The sequence below is a fragment of the Sinohyriopsis cumingii genome, chromosome 18, assembly GCF_028554795.1.
Source record: "Sinohyriopsis cumingii isolate HCF-2022 chromosome 18, ASM2855479v2, whole genome shotgun sequence".
NCBI lineage: Eukaryota > Metazoa > Mollusca > Bivalvia > Unionida > Unionidae > Sinohyriopsis > Sinohyriopsis cumingii.
The window spans coordinates 84,230,157-84,247,097 of record NC_142978.1 but is presented as its reverse complement, the minus strand read 5'-3'; the positions used below and the strand labels follow the sequence as shown (position 1 = coordinate 84,247,097).

Sequence of the window (16,941 nt, the reverse complement as noted above, 5' to 3'; positions counted from 1 at the left end):
TAAAAATGTGTAAATATTTTTCAAAAATCCAACAGAAACTGTACATTTGTAATTCTACAGACATTTTGAGATGCCATGGAAATTATAAAAGTGAAGACTGACATACTGTTACATGTAAATCTATACAAAATACAGAAAAATGACATGAGTCTCTTGAAGGGACCGATGATGTACTGGGTGAAAAGAATTTGAAGGAATTCAAAACCAGACCATTTCTTTCTTTTAACTCTGAATGTTGAAACCATCCTGGATATTCTTCAGCAATAACAGCTATGTCAAATTAGCAAATTTTGGATGTCAGCTTGGCACTAATTTTATGGCTGACCAAACAGACATCATTAGAAGTCTTTATGTGAAAACCTCATCCTGACAAGGTAGTGAAAATGAAGACTTTCAAGATGGCCACTGTTTGGTGGCCATACTGGATGACAAATTAGCAAATTATTCATTGAAGGCCAAATGGACGTAACAATAAGTCTTTTTGGTCAAAACTCTATGTCAACATCACTTATGTTCAGGAGGAGTTGTGATAAGATTTTCAAACTGGCTGCCATGGCAACTAAGATGTACATCAGATTGGCACCATTTTTATTTAGGACCAATTAAAAATCGCATTAAGTCTTTCAGTGAAAACTGCATGTAGATATGCTTGTGTGTGTGTGTATGAATTTGATTTTTAATGTAGTTTTAACAATTTTTCAGTCGTATCGCTACAATGTCTGCAGTGTGACAGTTTATCATGATGTCTAGCACTAGGATGTCATGCCGCAGACCCGTAGCATCATTCCCATCCTGTCACATTATTCTGACACCAGACCAACCATTCCTATCACTAGCCTCTTAATGCCGAGTGCCAAGCAAGGCAGCTGCTAGTACCATTTTTATAAGTCTTTGGTATGACTCAGCCAGGGTTCAAACCCATGACCTCCCACATTGGAGGTGGACACTCTAACACATGTTCATATGACCATCCTGTAGGTGTAGCGATAAGATTTTCAAAATGCCTGCTGTGGGGGCCGTACTGGATTCCTAGATCTGCACCATTTTTATGTGGGACCAATTAGACATTAAAAGTTATCTTTTAGTGCAAACTCTATGTTGATATGACTATCCAATCAGGAGGAGTAGCGATAAGATTTTCAAAATTACTGCTGTGGTGGCCACTGTGGCACATTTTCATTTTGGACCAAACTGACATTGTACAAAGTCTTTAAATTAAACTTCCATGTTCAGATAAGACCATCCATTTTGGAGCAGAAGTGATAACAAGATTTTCAAGATGGCTGTCATGGTGGATATACTGAACTTCAGATTGGCACCATTTTCATTTAGGACCAACAAGACATCACAGGAACCCCATACTGGTTAGTCCATCCATTCAGGAGGAGTAGTGATAAAATTTTCAAGATGTCCAATATGGTGGCCACACTGAATGTGTGAGCAAGACCATTGTCATCTAGGACCAATCAGACCCATTCGATGGATCAAGTTTCATGGCAAATTTCCAAAGCAGTTTAGGACAAGTATCAATAACAACCTTGTTCTTGCAGACAGACTTTGAACAATGGACAACTTAGATCATCCTATAAACTCTTTTAGTGTATAACCAGTAGAGACAAAAATTAGCAGAAGTTTTGAAAAATCAACACCAAAATAGATAACTACATTTCTCCTTCTAAAGAGAAAGATAACAAAAAATTTTTAAAAAAATTAAAAATGGAGGCATTTAGTGACAAAAAAAAAACAACAACTTTGGTGCCTCCAATGTGTGACCTAAGTATACTGTCTACTCTGAGAATTATATCCTGGATAAAATTTTCCATAGAGAGAAAGCTCAAAGAGCAAACTGTTCTAATTGGCATGCAAAGAAGTACAATTTTAAAGCAGATTAGACAGATGAAACATTCAATAATAATTTCTCGAAGAATGATAAGCAATTTGCTCATGTTAATATACCACTCATGCATCCTACCCCTACCCCTATGCAATCTGAAGTTATAAAAAAAAGGTGCACAACTCTTTAGAAATGAGTGCAAATAAAATGAATATTGGCAATGCATATATCTAATGATGAGAAATCTACTGCAGTAGCAGCTGCATTCAGCTACAAGTAAAAAAATGGCAACAATTTGTACAAAATGACGGGAGCATAAAGATTTGTCAATATTCAAATTAAATTTAAATAACAATCCATAAAATACTCCCCAAAAAACAGAGAGACAAAATTCAACACAAAACAGCAATAACTAAAATAAAATTCACAAGGACATTAACATGGTATGAACATCTCCAAATTATGACCATTACATGACCATCATCAAAATTATGACCATTTCATGACCATCATCAAAATTATGACCATTACATGACCATCATCAAAATTATGACCATTTCATGACCATCATCAAAATTATGACCATTACATGATCATCATCAAAATTATGACCATTTCATTACCATCAAAATTATGACCATTTCATGACCATCATCAAAATTATGACCATTTCATGATCATCATCAAAATTATGACCATTTCATGACCATCATCAAAATTATGACCATTTCATGACCATCATCAAAATTATGACCATTTCATGATCATCATCAACAACACAAGGTCAACAACAAATAAGAAAAGGTTACTTGATAAGGTACTATCTCATACCTGCCAACTTTTCAAAAGACACAAAGGGAGATTGAATAAAAAAAATAGAGAGATCGGGACCTAAGTCCAATACGTGTGAAATTCTCAAAGTACATGCCATTTCTCCCTGTGATGTGCCTTATTTTCTCCAGGACATCTCCTCTTTTCATATTCTGGTCAGTTGTGGCTAAACTGCACAATAGCTAAAGGTCAGTCTTAAGTAAACAAGCAAGAAAGCCTGTGTGCCTAATTAACAGTCTGTGCTTATCATTGCAATTATCTTGTGAAACGGACTCAGGGGCCTCCAACATAATTCAAAGAAACCATGTTCTACAGTGTGTTATGTTAGCACCAGTAACTGACTGGCAAATAAACAATGCCATACTTTGTTGTAACATGTATTCTCAAGCTACTGTACTGTTCCCCCCCCCCATTTTATATCTCACCTTATTCAAGCTCTTCTAAGCTTCTTTGGAGGGAATGAAGATGCTACAGCATTCATTTACAGTGATCATTCTTGTGATTGAGACTAACTGCTGACAATTTTATTGTTGTGGTTTATTTTTTTGTTGTGCTTTATTTTCAGATTTTAGTATTGTTGTAGGGTTTTAAAAAATTCATACATTGACATGAATAATGCTTAATATTATATTTACTGAACAAAAAATTCTTTGTAGTGTGATATTATTTCATCACGATCTCTCTATTTTTTTTATTCAATCTCCCTTTGTGTCTTTTGAAAAGTTGGCAGGTATGAGATAGTACCTTATCAAGTAAACTTTTCTTTATTGTTATTTTCAAGAAATTAACATTTTCCAGAAAACATTCTATATTATGTCATTGCTTTTTGATTTATAACAAAACAAGTTTCACTTTTTCAAACATCTGGAACATTTAGTTTATGAAACAACCATCTGCATCAAAACTTGATTTTTAACACTGTTCTTTAAGTGAAATATCTGATGCTGTGATTTCATTGCAAGTGATAGGTTCAACCCACAGGAATCAATTTTGGTTATTTTCTAGTTTGAAAAAAATGTGAACCATGCCTGACCTCACATTATAAGGAAGTCTGTGAGTTATATGGATGTGAGTCATTGTGGGAGTGATGTATGCAGATATATATATATGAATGAACAAAACCAGTATGGCATAGAAATGTGTAAAATTTTCTTCAGAGATCCCCATATATTGCTGAAACTTGAGATAAAACTCCAAACACCTTTTGAAAGCATGGTGTAAGTTGAAATCCACATTCTCATGTGTTTCAAAACACTGTAAAGGAATAACTGGAGTGCAAGTCCTTCGCGTTGTATCATTTCTGTATCATCATCATCCAGTATTTAAGTACTGTTTCTGCTGTCATTAGGTCATACCTTCTCATTCTGGTCTCACAAACCTGATTTTTACAATGTACAAGTGGAATGAAGCTATCTATCTACTTAACTATCTATCCGTCTGAGGAATATGGAGCAAAACAAGGCTGTTTCAACTGTATCACAACCACAGAGTTCCTGGAAAAGCAGAAGCAATCGATATTAATATAAAAGAAGTAAAATATACTGTATGTGCTCAGGAGTCTATGAAATATTATTACAAACAACTAAACGTGAAACATCACTGAAAAATGAAAATAACGAACATATAAATTTGAGACACTAAAAACAAATGCAATGAAACACTAAATGACAGCACTGGGTTGACAAGAAGCATGAGACAAAACATTAAAACCTCCACTAGCATTCATAATTTGATAAAATTTATAATCAATTATCACTTCTACTGAATGATCGATTATCAATTAATCACTGATTAATTTCCTCATAGTGTCTTGACTAAACGAAACTTTTTTCCTAATAGTTTGGACTCCAAAACAACTACAATGGTACAAGCTGACTTTTGACAACAGAAACTGAAATCAATTATTTGGTCATTTCATTAAAACTTACCAATAATCGACCAAATGGATCCAATGAACACTGAACAAGACAATTTGTCATCAATATGTAGCTGTATACCAAGTTCGGTTGAAATCCAATAATAGAATTCCTGTGCATAAAAAAGTGGACAGACAGGGGAAAGGATGGACAGATGAATGACTGGCCCAAAAGAACATTATTTTCTATTACATGTAAATTGAGATATGACTGACTGACAGGCAGTACAAGGCCACTATTATATGAATAGTTCATGCATCAGTAATTACCTTGGTTAGCCTAACAGATGTGGCCTGTATGACATCCATACAGTCCAGTCATCAAATTCCTACTCATTTACATCAAAAATACAGTTAATCAGTTGAGAGTAACCTATTATAATATATAACACATAATAATTAATATCGAAAGTTTACCAGTGAAAAATCATTTTTTCATCCTTGCAACAATACATGTAAAAGATTTTCAAATTACCTGCTGTGGTGGATATAATGAATGTCAAATTGGCACTCTTTTCTTTTAGGAGTATGTAGAAATTATAAGAAGTATTTAGGTGTGACCCCATGTCAATATGATCATCCTTTCTGGGGGACAAGATTTTCAAGATGGCCATTGTGTCAGCTATATTGGATGTACGAGTCACACCATTTTCATTTAGGACCAACCATGTATCATAATAAGTCTACTGGTGAAAATCCCATAATGATCTAGAAATTCATTTGAAAGGAGTATGTGTATGATTTCAAGATACCCACCATGGTGACCATATAATAATGAGAAAATCTGTACAACTGCCACCACGGCAGCCATACTGGACATCAGATTGGCACCATTTTCATTTAGGACCAACAAGACATCAAACAAACTGTTTCAATGAAACTCCATGTTGATATGACAAGCCATAGCAACAAAAAGATTTTCGAGAGAGTTGCCATGACAGCCATAGTCGATATCAGATCAACATCATTTACAGTTAGAACCAAGCAGACATCACAAAACTCTTAGTAAAAATACCATGTCAATATGACTATCAATTCAGGCAGCAAGATTTCAAGAACATGCTGACTGTCCAAGACGATCTAGAATTTTGAAGTTTCATGGTAATTCTACCAGTAGTTTCAGGAGTTGTAATATTAAATCTGTTCTAATGGACAGATGCCATTTTGATGATGGACAACAGCCAATAACATAAGCTCTTCTTGTCTATCACCAGTAGAACCAATAAAGAGAAACTTTTAACAGAACATTTTTGAATAAAAAAAGAGATTTTTTTCTCCTTCAAAATAGTTCACAATTTGTTGTTGTTGCTTTGGGTTTAACGCCATTTCTTAGCGCAAGATAGGCTATACATGGCAGCCAGTATTACTGGTGGGTGAATGAACCTGTGAAAACACCGGTAAGAACCATCGACCCATGGGAAGCTACTGGCAAGCTTTCTCACCTACCCACTTTGGCTAAGTCTGAGGCTTGAACCCATGTGGACAGAGGTAAACTTGAACCCATGTGGACAGAGGTGATATGGTAGTGATTATTAAATTACAGGGTTCATACAGACTTCTGAATGATAAATTCAAAGACTTTTCCCAAACTTTCAAAGACCACAAACATGGATTTCCAAGATTTATTTTCACTAACACTTTGTATACAAGTTATGTTATATGAGAAAACAACAAATGCAAAATACTACAATATTGTTTAATGATGAAATTCAAACTATAATTAATCAAAAGAAAGAAACCAAGAAAACTCGACTACATCCTAATGTAACAACCTTGGACAATTTTTATTAGTGATTATGTAAAGAAAAGAAAATGTTTGGGTTTATTTCAATTTTCAAAAAGTTTTAAAGACCTCAGTGTGATCTGCTCGATTTTCCCAAACTTTCAAGGCCTTGAAAATGCTACCTCATTTTTTCCCAAACTGTAAAAGACCTTCAAAGACTGTAAGAACCCTGTTAAAGGCAAGCACTTCAGACAACTCTGTCACCTAGGGCCCCAATAGTTCATGCATGATTTCACCGGATTTAAAAATTAATTTTTGGTATCACACACTGAAAAAAAAATTTTCTCAATAAATAATACAATTTTTCAAATCTTAAAATTGGAATTTCTAATTTTGAACTCTTGAATTGTAATTTCCTACCTACATCCAGGTGTCCCACTCTTTTGGAAAAAAATTCCAGGTTGCTTCCAGGTTTTTCTTGGATAAAATTGATTTTTTTTTCAATGTTTACTTATGATCATTACTGTATGGGACAAAATGAAAATGTTTTGATTTAGGAACCATGCATTTTTAATTCAAAAATTCAAAAGTTGTTTCTTATGATTTCAAGACTATTAACATATTTCCTTGTACTAAACCAGATTGGTATATCACTTGAAACAAGTTACTATTACTACTTCAATTCATCCAAATTTGCATGTAACTCACTTTAATTTACATAATAAAAACATTAACTTTACTCTGCTTAACTGCATATATTCATATGAATAGTGTCTTTACTCTGCTTAACTGCATATATTCATATGAATAGTGTCTTTCGGAAAAGTGTTGTTTTACATTTTGATAAGAAATCCTGAAAAATTACATACCATCATATAAAAAAGGGCTGATATTTTATAAATAAATCCACATATGGATGTGTCATGGAAAATCACCCCATCATCACTTTTCTAACAGGAGTTTCTCAAAGAGACTGAAGCTCTACTGGGCAGGAAGAATTTCCAGGAATTCAAGACAAAACCATTTTTGTTGAAACCATCTCTAATATTCTTCAGCAGTAACAGATTTTCAAAACAGCTGCTGTGGTACACACAATGGATGTCAGCTTGGCACCATTATCAGACATCAGAAGTCTTTTGCTAAAAATTCCATGCCATAATAATTGTCCATTCAGGAGGAGTAGTAACAACAAGATTTTCAAGACAGTCATCATAGCAGCCATATTGGATGTATGACTGGGACCATTTTCATTCAAAACTTAATGTAAATTCCATTGTCATGATGATCATCCATTCGGCAGTTGTAGTGACAAAAAGATTTTTAAGACAGTCATGGCAGCCATACTGCATGTATGACTGGCACCATTTTCATTTGGACCAATCAACTAGATATTGTAAGAAGTCTATTGGTGAAAACCCCATAACCATCCATTTGGACAAGAGTAGCGATAACAATTTTTTTCTCAAGATATAACATTCCATTCAGGAGAAGTAGCAATAACAGAATTTTCAAGTTGGCACATTAGATATCAGATTGGCACCATTTTCATTCCAGGCCAATTATAAGTCTTCTGGTGAATACCCCACATCAATATGATTTTCTGTTCAAGTAAAGTTGCAATAACATGTTTAAGATGGCTGCCATGGCGGCTATGATAAATGTCCGTTTGGTAGCATTTAGGACCTGCCAGATCTATGCTGAACTGACTATTTATGTATGATAATTAGCAATACCATTTTTTTTTTCAGAAGGCCACTTTGTCTTCATCTGAACATAATATTTTCATGATATGGATCCATTTTAGCATTAGGTTTACTTGGATGTCTGTGCATAAAAGCCAAGTCAGCTTCCTTTGCAACACATTCTCAACTGGCACAAAGGCAAAAGTAGTTTACATATGGCAGATGTCAAGCAATGTTAAGCTTCAAACCTTCCGTAAAAAAAAAGCACACTGATATTAACAAGGTGCAGATCACAGATGACCATTAAGCATTAAAGCTTTCTTTGGTATAGTCAATTTTATGCCATCAAGATGAGTGAAACTCCCATGACCTAAATATGTCTGGTAGGTGCCATGCATATCCAATGTCAATATAAACCAACTATGTGTGTCTGGCATATTAATGGGTGAATTTTTATGATGTCACCAAATCTGAATATTCCTTGCGTATTTGATCATTTGTGCATCAATATTGCACATAAATTACAAAATTAGCCATTCCTTGACAATTTGTAAGAAATTTCTAAAACCATGTAGACACAGTCAAAGACAGCCAGAACATGGAATTCTGAACTGAAAATTACCACTAAAATTAGTAGATGTCTATGTACTTAGCAGGGTCTGATAGTCGAATACACCAAAAAGGCAAGGTGTGGGTGCTGAGGGTTACAACAGTGTTCCCACTGCTATGGACAAAATAAAATGAAAGACTTATCACAATACTTGTTAACTTTACATATCAAAAGGGTACAGGGAAAGATAGTTTTCTTCCTTTCTAACATTTGACAAGATTACAAAGTGTGAAGGTTTTGGCACAGTGCAATACTAGATGGGTTTTTCTTTTTATTTGCATAAGAAAAGATACTAACATGTTGTGGACTGAGGGGTAACCAGTCCACATGACTAACTGAATCATCTGTGCACTTGGATTAGCTACAGAAATATGTTTAGGGCAAGCACCCAAATAATCCAAACAGCAATTTTATGTCAATGAATGCTGAGAATTCAGGTAAGAACTCAATAAATAAAACTCATAATCAGTTCAGTTATGACTCAATTGCATATTTTTTCTGTCATCCAGCGTTGGCTGAAAATTCTTGTTTTTTTCCCAGACTATGATCAACATTTGCAAAATTAAAGGGCTTTTCCCAGCCAGGAACAAACCTATTCCTTCTCCTGACTTCTTCCAAGATTTCACCACAGTGTGAGAACCTGACATGTTGTCAGAAAGATTTTTTTTCTTCAAATTTGAAATAAATGAATATTCCATTTCTTTGTCTTTCAATGTCAGCCACGGTAGTACCACAATTCCAATTGTCCACTATAAATCATCAAATTATACCTTGAATTTCTCAGAAATTCTGTTCTTCACAATCAGCGCTGTGGAATGAAATGTAAAATACTCCTGCATTCTACTTCATTCTCGATGTTTGATTAATCTTCAGCAATATTTCTAGAATATATTGTGTAGAATTTGACGAAATGGTCATCACATTGAATCAAAGCTGCATTTCATATTTCATTCTTGGAAATGCTGGGTGTAAACCAGAAAGACAGGCTCTGCCAAGACTTAAGTGAAACATAAAAAGATGTCCCTGATGAGAAAAATAAATTAATGATGAGTTCTATCAAAGGCTGAGAAAGCAAACTGCAAAATGTTTATTAGAAAGATATCAAATATATTGCTGATGCCGTATTTTTCTTCATCTCTTTCAAACATTAGTAGTTAGCATATGGCGATTGCAAAAGTGTATACAAAATATGGTGATACCTCAATGTGGTCAGTAGTACCCCTGTAAAAATCTGTACCGTTGCTCCCGTAAAATACTGAAGTGTTCTTCTACCTGGGGTTTTGTTGATAATAAGCCTGTCTGAAAATTAAGAAATTTAATTTGTAGTACATGGTTTATACCATTTTTATTTTTATAAGGAAAAATGTCTTGAATGTTAAGGACTAAACATCAAATTAAACGTGACTATGAATAAAAAAGAAAAGGTAAATTAAGTGATTTTGTAATGTTAATACTTTACGCTTATCCATCATCACACCTCAGACAATTCCATTCCTCCATACTGAAAGCGTCCATGGATTCTTTTGAGGTGTCCCAACTGATATACTGACTTCCGTTTAATGTGTCAGGTGAGTTCTTCATTTATCATTTAATAAACAAAAAACTGCTGCTAACTGTCAGAATAAAGTTGATATTATTGATGAAAAAATTAAAAAATATTAAGCAAGAACATTTTTTAAAACTTTTTTAAATTATTTTTAAGTAAGCACTTTTTTTGGTCTTATTAAGGTTTAATAAAAGTTTAATTGAGGATATTCCTCTACAACACAAATTATTGTGTCACCTTTGACCTCTGGACACCCAAATCAATGGGCCTCTTCCATATCTTAAGTGCAAGCCCTCCACAAATTTTGGTACATGGTTGGGAACTGAAATTTTTGCGCTGAACTAATGTTCATTTTTCATGGAATCAGCAAATGAACCTTTCATCCCAAAGACTGGCTTATGCCTTTCTCCAAGCATAAAGGCTTCTACATTACTCCAAGTGTAAGCCATCCACAAAGTTTAGTCTGTATCATGTGGAAGTAAAGTCACACTGACCGTAATCACTGACCTTTTAACTTCCAAAATAATAGGTTTCTTCCTTACTTTAAATGCAAGCTATTTACAATGTTTGGCAATGGTAGATGATGATCAACTCTGGTTACTGTGCAGAAACATGAACAGATGACTGGACAGAAACATGAACAGATGACTGGACAGAAACATGAACAGATGACTGGACAAATGGATGGACATCAGAATGATATGCTCTGCCTTGTCATATTAATAAAATGGGTTAACAAAATTAATTTTTGTACACTGGCCTTGGTCAAACATTTTTTTCTTCTTCTATCCATCAATGTGCAAGATTTATTTTTAAAAACCCACATTTTAATCATTCATCTGTAGTAAGTAAAAAAAAGTGTGTGTGTGTGTGCGCATGTGTGTGTGTGTGCGTGCTTGAGAGGGAGAGAGAGTAAGAACAAACCTCTTGCTGACTGAGTCTAATGCCCTGGCTACGTCTCATTTCTATTTCTTCCATTTTCTGTAGTTTCTCTTTAAATCGACACATTTCAATTTGAAATAATTCATTGTTGCTGACAGGGTCTGATGTAACTGGTTTTCTCCTGAAATAATTTGGTCTGGTAAACTTGACATCTACTGTGCTTCTTGGATCTGTATTGGTCACCTCCACAGCCTTTGGACCACTGAGACAAAATCCAAGCACAAAGAAGACTGGTTTGTTCCACATTTTTGTATTTGGAACTGGCTTTTCTGCTGGCAGCTTGACAGTTAGACCTTTGACACCCTCCGAGTTTTCCAGAGCTGTAGTGATTTCACGACCATTGTTTGTTAAGGTTCCTCGAAGCCACAGCAGCCTACTAGTGTCAATTCTCTGTGTTACATTCCCCTTTTTGTCTCCTCTCACATCCTTTGCATGTACAATAGAATCAAAACCACTGCCTTTGCTCAAGTAATACAGAATTCTGTCTTGTCTTCTGTGCTGGCTGGAAATTAAATGCAAATCCTCTAGGGCTTCCTTTAGCAAAGACTGTGGACACAGTGAATGCTTCATCTTTGATTGAGTCGGCCAATGAAAAAGAAGTAAAAGCATGCATGCTTCATGGCTAAGATGATTATCTTGTGATCGCTTGTCAAACAGCAGGCGACTCCATTTCAAAGTTTCCCCAAACTCTACATTATGTGTTAATGATGAGTGAATGTATTTACTACAGTTCATAGCTAGAGCAGCAGAAAGAGCAACCACCATGTCTTGGTTATTATGTTGACTAGAGTAAATGTTTTCTTGCATAGATTTAAGTGCCAACTGTAGCAATTCATTTCCATCCTCTTGGAACTGAAGATTTATAATCCGGATGAAAGATCTGCCACATTCTGTCTGCACCTTTCTTCGGCGGTATTCACTTTGCTCTGATGCATTTAACCCACTGGGCATGACATCTTTATCCTCACCAAAATAGTTGTTCAAGGCAACCCTGTATCTAACATTACTGCCACGTTGTTGCAATGCCAAGGCTCTTTTCTGCTCTGGAATGACGTTCTTCTTCATTAAATATAGTTCTCTTTCCAAAGCATCTAGTGTATTAAAAACAGATTCACCCAGGGACTTGAGGAAGTTTGCTTTTGGAGGCTTGATAAAAGCAGTAAGATTTGTTTGAAATGCTTTATCTACAAGATATTGGTGAAAGTTTTCAGAATGCTTGTGAAAACATTCCAACAAAGATAGGGTATCCAGAAGAAGAATACAGGTTTCAATTTCACCCGTGTGTCCACCTAAATTCTGGTAACTTTGATCTCCCTGATACAGCTGTTGTATTTCTTTGAAAATCAAGATAGCTTTCATTCCATGCTCAATTGCTTCAAGTGCAATTCGTTGGTCAAGCTTTCCTGTCTTATCAGCATGATCTTTGTAAATTTTCAGAAGTTTTGATTTACAGATTTGTCCTTGTGTGTGCTTGAGGAAAGAATCGTTTGGTCGAAGTTTACAAGCAATATCTGCATAATGATCTGCTTGTTCCCATGCTTCAAGATGATTGAACAGACGGGCAATTTGTTGAGCAATCATTGCGTCATTTGTAAATTCAAATACCGCTTTCAAAATTTCTATGGCATCACTGGTATCTCCACTATCTATTAATGACTGCAACAATGGTGAAAATAACTCCAGCCGGGCTTCTTTTCCATGTACAACCCATTCTCGTTTTTTCATCACTGTTTGAAGAATCCTTAACAGTATGTTGCTTCCTGCATTTGAACACTGAAAAATTGGACTAGACAGAAATTCTAGGAATGCCTCACCCAGGGTCTGATCATTGTTTCTTAACATCTGATTCATTATTTCCTTTGAAAGCAATGGATTTGTTACTCTGAGGGATTTAGCTTGCCTTCCGAGCTGTCCCTGCTCAATACGAGACAAAAGCACCAACAATGCCTGACCAAGCCTTTGTTCCCAGCCCTCACCAATAATTCGGTGCTGGCGATTACTTGACGGTACATATTCTCTCCTGGTCATAACTGGGTCAAAGCATGAAACAGGTATAGGGCTAAAGTTTGGATCATATGCATTGACAAGAGCAACATATTTCAGAAGGCATGGTTCATTTGCATTCAGCCCACGCAAGAATTCTTTAACTGTACGGCTTATACACTCAGTATTGAAATCTTCTTTCATAATGTTTAAGGATATCAGGTGGTTTGGGTCAACCCCCTTATTCTGTTCATGTCTTTTCATCAATTCCTTGTACTTTTGTTGGAACCAGTTCAGTTCTTCTTTGTCCATTTTTTGTTTCAGAGAAATGTACTTCTGTATCTTCTCAAAAGGCAGATTTGTTCTTCGGTAACATACAAGAAGCACACAGAAGACCCTATGTGTACATTTCTTAGCCTCTTCCTCTAGTGACTCTTTCAAAGAAAACAACTTTTCATCATCCTCATTGTCAATTAGGATGACTGGTACTTGAATATTTTCTTCACCAGGGTGTGATCGAATCTTGCATATTTGAGAGCAAGTCAGGTTTGTAATCTGCTTAACAACAAGACATGGGTATGTACGTCGATTATCCCACAATGCCTGTCGAGCTGTTGTTGATCCTCCTGACCCTGGCTGATGGTAAATTGCCACACAGCCTACTTTATCATCATGTGGTAGATCTCCTCCAGATACTTCTAATATATGTTTCAAAATGTTGCCTTGTTCATTTCTCCTAAGAACCTGTCCACTGTACCAAAAATTCCACCAGGATACTTGGTAGCCTTTGTAGAAATCTTCCTCAACTTTCCTTCTGTGATCATCAGGGTTGTCTATCATTGCCTCTTGGTTATCACATTCCCTTGCACCAAGTATTTCAAGATCACAAAGTTCTTTTCTGAGATCACTGGGAACTTCTACAAATCCTCCATATATTGTTGGGATTTCACACTGACCATCAAGTTCTGTATGAACGAAATCTTTAATTGTATCTCTGATTGTTCTCCAAGGCATCCCAGCAAAACATCTGTCATCTAGAGTTTGCTTTTCAAAACATGTATTATAGTGTCCTAAGAGAAAAGCCTTCCAAGATTCTGCCACATTTTCGCTGTCTGAAAGCATAATCCATTTTCCCTTGAATTTCAAAACAACTTCTCTCGCTGCCTCTCCCAAAACTTCAAAGTGTTTGGAATGTATGATGAATATTATCCTAGCTCGATCCTGGGGTATTTGCTCCTGATAAAATGACAGTATTTTCTTGAAACTTTCACCTCTTTCTTGTGTCCACTCGAAGGAATTCATTTCTTTTTTACCAGCCGATTCATGTCCATTGCAGAAGAACCAAGGCTGGTTTAAAGGTTTTTTCAGATCATTGAAGTTTTCCAGAATAGACTTCTGCTCGACAAACTTTGCGTCAAAGTCATCAGTAGTCTTCACCGTGTACTGCTTTTCCTGAACAACATGATAAATCTCCCCATCTGTTCCTTTAGGATCAAAATCAAAAACAGCTGATGGATCAAGATAATTCAAAACTTGGAAGTCTTCAATGCATCCTGTAGTCTCTGGAGGTGACAAGAAAATCAACGGATAAATATCCCCATCCATCTGCTCACTACCACTGCAGAGAAACCATTGCAGCTCTCTTCTTATGTTCTTTGGACCCTTATGTAAAGTCTTTTCTCCATTTCTGCGGTCATCACTTAGTAATATTTTGTCCTTCATGTAAACTTCAACCTCTTTTTGGTTCAACATTTTTGGTGCATTGAGGTATCTATACAGTAGTGCTCGATCGTGATCATGGTCTTTGATGAAGAATGCCTCATTACCCACAATGTGATAATTGGGAACAATGTCCACTTCAATAACAAAAAGTTCTTCATTCTGTTGCTTTTGCAACACTCGAATAAACTGCGGAGGCCTGATACAGGCCAGAGCCTTGTCTTTCTGATCGGGATAAAATCTACTTTCAATGGTTTTGACAAGTACCTCATCATATTTCTGAGGATTCTTGGCAGGTATACCAATCACTTTTCCATAAGATTTCTTATCATCTGCATTTCCTGATATTCCAAAGTGGATTGTTCCATTTGTTCTTTCATTCATGCATGCTGCAGCAAATTCAATCATTGCATCCACGATCACTTTTATTTGCTCTTCCTCAGAAATGATTGCTTCAGTATGCATGAAACGATGTACTGGTTGAATTCTGTCTACTACCCTAGTCTCAATTTCAGGCATAACAGCGCCTTGTCTATAAATGTTGACAGCTTTTGTTGTCATGTTGAACTCTCTAAATACTTCTCGAGGAATATTTATGATAGGTTCTGGTTCAGGTCTCAATGCTTTATGATGTATGCCCTCCTTGGCCTTTATTTCAGCAAGATATGCATCCCTGTCCACAAGGATAACCTTCTGCTTTCCGAATTTTATATATGGGAAATGACGTTCCATTTCTTCCGTTGTCATGTTCTCAAAGGCTTTTCCATTGATCTCCTTGTCCTTGATTGTTTGCAGGAATTGTTCGGCATTAATGTTATTTCTTTTGAGGACTGGGGTTAACCACTCGCAAAGTTGATCTTCAGTCATATCAGACATTCTAAGTTCTTGTGAAGTTTTAGATTGTACTGACTGGGCATCCAATCTATCTGATCCTACAATTTCAACAGAAAGTAAAAACAGTCTTTCAGATAAAAACAAAATCAAGCAAATTCAAGAAATTTATGTCCCCTACATTTCCCCTGTAGAATTTGAATGGGGGCTAAGTGACAATGATGATACAGCAATGTTCTAAGTATTTGTTTTTTAATTTGCACCATGTCCACCATAACTTCAAAACAAGGTTGGGGCAGCAAGTGAGGTAGAAGGGACTCAGTGTTCATTATGAAACACTTACTAGGAATGAAGATTGTATTGTGCAAAAAACAATTATTAGGCTGCCACCTACTCTGTAATGTGTAGACATAGTATTAATTTTAAGCTACATGTCAAAGAATAGCAAGTGAAAGCCCTCATTTAATAATTAATTTTATTAATTATTTTATCACACTCGTGATATCAGTTTAACTGCAGACAACATTCTGTCCAGTACACCAAAATATCAAAATCAAGAAAAAAATATTTTAAACACATGGATATAGAAGCAAAAGTATTTTCAAGCACAAACAAAAATATTTACACTGACTGTCCAAATCTCATCAAAACTACATTTTGGACCATAAATATATACATTAAAATGTGGTGAAAATTATCCAGCTTTAAAGCGTAAACAATCCAAAAGGATGAAATCTTAAGACAACTGAAAAGTTCTAGGAATACAAATATTGCCTGCTTTTCTGTACTTTTGTGTCATTTTCAAAGGTGAATTTTTTCAATGCAGGATATTTTATATTTTATATATGTTTATATGTTCATAGATGCCTGGCATATGTTCCAGGCTTAATATTTTGATTTAGTGTGAAGCCAGATTTTTCATATCATGTTGTATATACTATATATATATATATATATATTGTACTTAACAGCTAGAAGGCCTCAGGGTAGATTAGTTCTGTAACTAACTGAGTTACCTTCACTAAATAAAGTCTTTATTATTATTATTATTAAGCACAGCACAGACAAAAACTGCAATTCTAAATAGAAGTAGAAATACATGTATTCAGTGCACTGTTTACCAGAGAAAAATCCTCTACCCCACCAACGTGTATGATGAAGGACCAAAAGAAATTTAGTGGCAGTGGCCCTGCACATGCATAGATCAATATTTATGGGAAAAATTTCAATCTTCATACGTCAGTCTCTAAAAAACATTGTTGAGGTGTAGATCCAAAGTAGAACTGTTCTGACATGTAGTATGCATCAATTTCAAATACAAAAAT

The 16,941-nt window shown here is 35.5% G+C and overlaps 1 protein-coding gene across 2 annotated transcripts in view; it reads right to left on the bottom strand.

Annotated features, from left to right (window-relative positions):
- Positions 1-291: 291 nt before the first annotated feature.
- LOC149777189 (sterile alpha motif domain-containing protein 9-like) overlaps positions 292-16,941 on the bottom strand; it is a 35,240-nt gene continuing 18,590 nt past the window's right edge. For both annotated transcript variants that reach the window (XM_089941891.1, XM_089941890.1), the window contains exons 5-7: positions 11,066-15,717; positions 9,795-9,894; positions 292-4,158 (exon numbers count right to left, since the gene is read on the bottom strand). In XM_089941891.1, the coding sequence (XP_089798017.1) occupies positions 9,805-9,894; positions 11,066-15,717 (4,742 nt within the window). In that variant the 3' untranslated portion in view covers positions 292-4,158; positions 9,795-9,804. The remainder of the gene's footprint in view (positions 4,159-9,794; positions 9,895-11,065; positions 15,718-16,941) is intronic.